At 33.1% G+C, this 6,000-nt stretch overlaps 1 protein-coding gene across 2 annotated transcripts in view; it reads left to right on the top strand.

The window, feature by feature from the left end:
• Nucleotides 1–6,000, top strand: part of rk (G-protein coupled receptor rickets) — a 133,290-nt gene extending 127,290 nt beyond the window's left edge. For both annotated transcript variants that reach the window (XM_088186143.1, XM_088186144.1), the window contains 4 exons: nt 1–166; nt 2,578–2,748; nt 3,947–4,141; nt 4,213–6,000. In XM_088186143.1, coding sequence (XP_088042269.1) covers nt 1–166; nt 2,578–2,748; nt 3,947–4,141; nt 4,213–5,867 — 2,187 coding nt within the window. In that variant the 3' untranslated portion in view covers nt 5,868–6,000. The remainder of the gene's footprint in view (nt 167–2,577; nt 2,749–3,946; nt 4,142–4,212) is intronic.

Consider the following 6,000-nt stretch of genomic DNA (forward strand, 5'->3'; position numbering starts at 1 on the left):
ACGCTGGTGCTGTCGTACGCGTACCATTGTTGCGCTTTCATGACTGAAACTGATGAAGAAGTCACTCCAACTATAATGCCGCTACACGAAACGGTCCTATTCCCGGGCAAGAATTTCGACGTGAGTCTCTGGAGTGGGAACTATACCGACATCTGGCCAGTATTTCGTAAGTTATGTTTTCGTGTTAATTATTTAGGATAACTTAATATTGCGTGTATTTAATTATTGAACATAATTTGATATTTTAAATGCTTTAACTTATCTGTAATAATAAACCCGTCAGTATTTCGTTTTAGATAAGCTTAGATTAGAATGTGTATCATTATTTATGTAGTCACGAGAACATGATAGCTTTCGGCTAAAAATATGGATTAAATTGATATTGGAAATATTCTGACTTCTCGCATACGAATGCTATAGGATAATCACGTACATATCACGTACATACGAGGGATATATGAAAAGTAAAGAAACAAAGTCAAACAAAACTTTTATTATTTCAACGCCAAATTAGTCTACGCCTAATCTATTTCTCGTTCAAGTATCCGATACCGCAATCAGTAAAAGTAATACGGACGTCCACTTTGTGTAAATTGGCACAAAAAGTTCAATTTTTTACCAATGATATAATACATAATATATACCAATAAAGAAGTAAATAACGCATATCAGATTAACTATTTCAATTGATCAAAAATATAACTTTTAGTCCAAATATACATCAAATAGACTACTGTATTTATAAAACAACACTATATTGCAAAATGTATCTAAAAACTAAAATCTGAACGTCTATCAAAACGATTTATTTCTAATTATTTTTACCATGTCCATCAGTGATAACAGATGGCCTTATGCCACTCAGTTCTTAATAATATAAATACTTCACTTTATTGCCTTTAACCATGGTTGTCCAACTTTTTATATTTTCTAGGCCGCATTGCTTAGCAAAAAGTTGTCAAGGGCTGCAAATATAATTTAATAATTAATTATGACTAAAATGTAACCTATCTTACTAATGAATATAATAAAAAAATGTTTATCATTAATCAATAAATATTAACACTGTTTTATTTCTATATCTGGTTTGATAGAAGTAGTCGTAATGTATTTTCATGATCTTCTAATTAATTTTTTCTGTGCTTTATACACAAAATCAGTGCTCGCCTAAATGGTTTTTTTCTTCTTATAAAGAGATGTTATGTTTAGAGTAAGGATGATTTTTTATCGGAGATACAACTTTAAAAATACACTACTTTTAGTTTAATATCTGATTCAAATTTTATTGATTCTATTTTCAACTTCATGGATAAAGTTTTTATGCAAAATGAGAATAAAATAGTTGCTGGTTTCTGTTATCATGAAATCTATTTTTCTGTAGCTAAGTCCTGTAACAAGATAGCAAATAATGCAGCATATGTTTCACTGTTTAATTTGCTTTGATCAGACATTGTTTCAAAAATGTCTTAGGTTATAACCTAAGTTTAATTTCGAATGCCTTTACTATTCAAAACATATGATTTATTAGTTCAGTTTAAATAAAAATGTTGAGTCAGCCATTAGTTTTTTTTATTTTTAAACTCTGGTAAAAAAACCTTTTGAGTTCATAGAACACTTTATCGTTAACCTTTAAGGAATTTATTACGACTTGTGTCTTCATATCTCCATAATTTCCATGATGTTTAAAAATTCTTAAAATTGTCTGTGATATCATCCCTTTGACCTTTTGACGCGCGCAATTTTTACTGCTTTATAATGCAAAGATTATTTTTGAAACAGAAATCACCCATCTTTTTAACTAATTTTGTAAGTCCTTTCAACCTTCTTTCCGACTTTTGAGGACTACAAACATGTTGTTGAATTTTAGGGAAATCTTAATAGTGTTGCTCTACTGCTTCATACAAATTAACGGACTAATCAGTAGCAATTTCTCTTTTTGCACAGAAAAATCGAACCTGTGAACAAACCTTTCTCTAGACGTGATTAGAAATTGACGCCACCATTTTAAACACACACTACATGTATAATGTTTTCCTGCAACTAACACCTAATGAATTCTGCCACGCCAAACAAACCCTAGCTAAAACGGGCTAAAAAAATATTGGCTTCCATCTACCAGCATTTAAAAATATTCCTCCCATATCAAATGTAAAAATACCATTGTTATAGAGTAATTTTATATGTTGTTTAACCACGACGTTTATCGCAAGTAGCAGCAAAAGTTGTTTAATTCAGGAAACTGTGTAGCCCGAACTTCCTGTAAATAGACCGAGCAATTACCTGCCGGCTGTTACCCCGACAGCCTTCGCGTGCTCACCAGAATATACCCTTTCCATTAAGAGTCAGTACATTAGTATTGCACTCAGCATGCGATATCATCCCCTCAAACTGTAGTAACTGACCAGCCCCCTACTACCGATTGTATTTTAAATACACCCTTCGAACTCGCCGAAGCTCCATTTATAGAATCGCTTGAATTTTAAACCACTTTCGTGTCAAACGTGAACTAAAAATATCGCAAAATCTAATCGAGCTAAGTAAATCTGGCATGCAAATAATGCAATTTTTTAATTACAGATAACGTCACCGACAAACTGGGGCAGCCGATTAGAAATATATTCGAGACTTTGGGATCGAATTTCAGCTATCCGGAAAATTTTCCCTCATATATCGAAGAATACGTGGAGGAAGATTCAAAGCCAATCATCAACGAATTCTCAAAGAAGATCATATGCGTTCCACTTCCAGGTAAATACGATTTTTTAATATATTATATTACTTTGGAATTTTATTCTATAAGACTTGGGAATTCTTAAAAAAGTGTCTAATAAAAAATCTCTCATATGGGATCTTTTCACAAATGCTAAATTCCTTTGTGAATTTTTAACTTAATTACAACGCCTTGATTTTTCGAGTGGAATCGCTTTATATGAGAAAGGAAAAAATCTGCAAATGCATAAGTATGTTTTGAGTATAAAAATAAAATATATTATTTATTGCATGATTATGTTTCATTACTTTTCAAAATAATAGGAATTTTATTTAATTGTATACAAATATCACTTATTATCACAAATATGATATAAGATGGCATAACTATGTTATATAATGAAATAATTAATGATACTTCGAATTTTAACCGTTTAATTAGTTTTTTTCAATAATTAAAAAAAATGTTATTTTCACATGTGACGAAAGTTTAAATTAGTAATTTAGTAGTTTAATTCGTTAATAATTGATGTCAGAATCATACATAAAGTTACCTAAAACAAAATATATTCCTGTAAAAAATACTGTTGCAAGTCAGTTACAACTTAGATTTTTTTAAGTATTTGTAAAAAATGTTTGATATTCAATTTAAGAGCGACTAATTAAGATTATTCATATATTATTACCGCTATATATAATATAAGGCGAAGACATCTTGATTATGAAAACTATTTTCTTACGTAATTATAACAAACAAAATTTAATATAACATATAACACATGTAAAATATGAATCATAATACATAAAAATATTAATCAAATAAGCAGAATAATAAAAATTAACTAATAAAATATTTTTTCTTAGTAATTTTTGTAACTAAATTTTAAAATCATAAATATACTATTTTTGCCTTGAACTAAGCTTTAAATATATATAAATGTATATTGACTAATATTCTAAATGTTTAATTTTAATTTTTAAGTGTAATTTATAAAAAAATAGATTAAAAAATTGCTATGCTAATAAGGTGTAATTGTTAAATTTAATATTTGTAATGAAACCTTATTTTGTCACAAATAAATAAGTTATATACATATGTTTTTACTAAGCGGAATAAAAAATATGCGATCTTAAATTAGAATTTTTAAACATAAAGCAACTAACAACAATAAAAATATAGTCAACCATTAAATTATTTCCAGCATACAAAAATAAATTTGCCATCTTTATTTTCTAGGTCCATTCCTACCGTGTCAAGATTTATTCGATTGGTGGACCTTGAGATGTGGCGTCTGGGTTGTGTTTTTGCTAGCCATGTTAGGAAACGGTACCGTGGTTTTTGTCCTGATCTTCAGTCGCAGTAAAATGGATGTGCCAAGGTTCTTGGTGTGTAATTTGGCAGCGGCCGATTTTTTCATGGGCGTTTATTTGGGTATATAAAAAACACGATATAAAAATAATTAGTAAGTAATATTAATTATATTCTATTTTTATCTGTTTCAGGATTTCTAGCAGTCGTGGATGCATCCACTCTAGGAGAGTTCAGAATGTACGCTATACCATGGCAAATGTCTGCCGGTTGCCAACTAGCCGGATTTTTAGGAGTTTTAAGCTCAGAACTTTCAGTGTTCACCTTAGCCGTAATCACCCTGGAAAGGAACTACGCCATAACGCACGCGATGCACTTAAACAAGCGTCTTTCTTTGAAGCACGCCGGATACATAATGCTTATCGGATGGACTTTTTCACTCTCCATGGCAACTTTGCCTCTACTGGGCATTTCCGATTACAGAAAGTTCGCAATATGCCTACCGTTTGAAACCACGAATGGTCCCGCAAGTTTAGCTTACGTCGTTTTCTTGATGTTCATTAACGGCGTGGCGTTCCTCATCCTGATGGGATGCTACTTGAAAATGTATTGTGCCATAAGAGGTTCTCAAGCTTGGAACTCCAACGATTCTAGGATAGCCAAGAGAATGGCGCTTTTAGTGTTCACGGACTTTTTGTGTTGGTCGCCGATAGCATTTTTCTCGCTAACGGCGGCTTTTGGACTGCAATTAATCTCTTTAGAGCAAGCCAAAGTGTTCACTGTATTTATACTTCCTTTAAACTCGTGTTGTAACCCGTTCTTGTACGCAATACTAACTAAGCAATTCAAGAAAGATTGTGTACTTATATGTAAGGCCATAGAAGAATCTAGAGTGACCCGCGGCATTGGAAGGTGTCGACATAGTTCCAATTTTAGTAATCGTCAAACGCCGGCGAATACCAACAGTTTGGTGGACAGGTCTTCAAGAGACCACCAACAACACCATCCGGCTCCGTGTAGCTGTAGCGCCAAGCTTCTCAGTGAAAGTGGCGGATTACCAAACGCAAACGGCCGAGGGTCAAGAGGAAGTCATTTGACCAAAAACACGTTTTACAACAGAGTTCAAAACATATTCTCTTGCTTCCACAATACATCTGGTCAGCGACACCGAACTCGTTCAGACCAGTACGCTTATCAAATTGCGGAAATACAACAAAAACAACACAAAAGAGCAAGCTCAGTGTCGTCGAGTGAGAATTTCAGTTCTTCCAGATCTGATTCGTGGAGACACAATCATCACTGTGGCATACCTTTGCGTCTCTTAGATCCTAAAAGACGAACCACTTCTTGGTTAGTGAGCAGAAAAACTTCCCAAGACTCGAATTTATCGAGCTCTAGAAACGATTCTTCAGGTTCAGCTACTACTGCCAGCACTAGTACGTGGAGATTATCTAGATCTAGTGCATCGAGTGAACCATCTAGATCTAGAGCTAAGCCTCGTCTTACAAGACAACATGCCATTAGAGACGAGTTTGGCGAACCGCCTGGATCTCCTGGACGTCTGACTGTTAGATTTCTAACAACAATTCCTTCGGCAGCTGAAACGTCCATGCAGCTCGACGAAGAGCCTCCTAGTCCAGCCAGACCTCCAATTGAATCAGCGCTAAGCTTGCAACAGGAATCTCACTACACAATGCATCCCGACACAACTTTTACCAATCAACAAAAAGAACCATTGTATGCCGTTTTACACGCTGGATCCAACGCTCCAACTTCAACTTTACAACCAGATAAAGAACTACCATTGGATGCTGAAAAGTCTGCAAGTCCAGATCCTACGTTAACTTAAATTTTAATCTGCGTTAATTAGATAGTTAATATATATTTAAAATATTATTAAAATAAATTAAGGTACTTTGTATTACAAAATATAATGAAAGAGTACTAAAATATATTTATACTTATAAAAATTGCTCAATATG

Source organism: Plectrocnemia conspersa, unplaced genomic scaffold (genome assembly GCF_051122295.1).
Source record: "Plectrocnemia conspersa isolate PC_06_02 unplaced genomic scaffold, ASM5112229v1 ptg000005l, whole genome shotgun sequence".
Taxonomy (NCBI): domain Eukaryota; kingdom Metazoa; phylum Arthropoda; class Insecta; order Trichoptera; family Polycentropodidae; genus Plectrocnemia; species Plectrocnemia conspersa.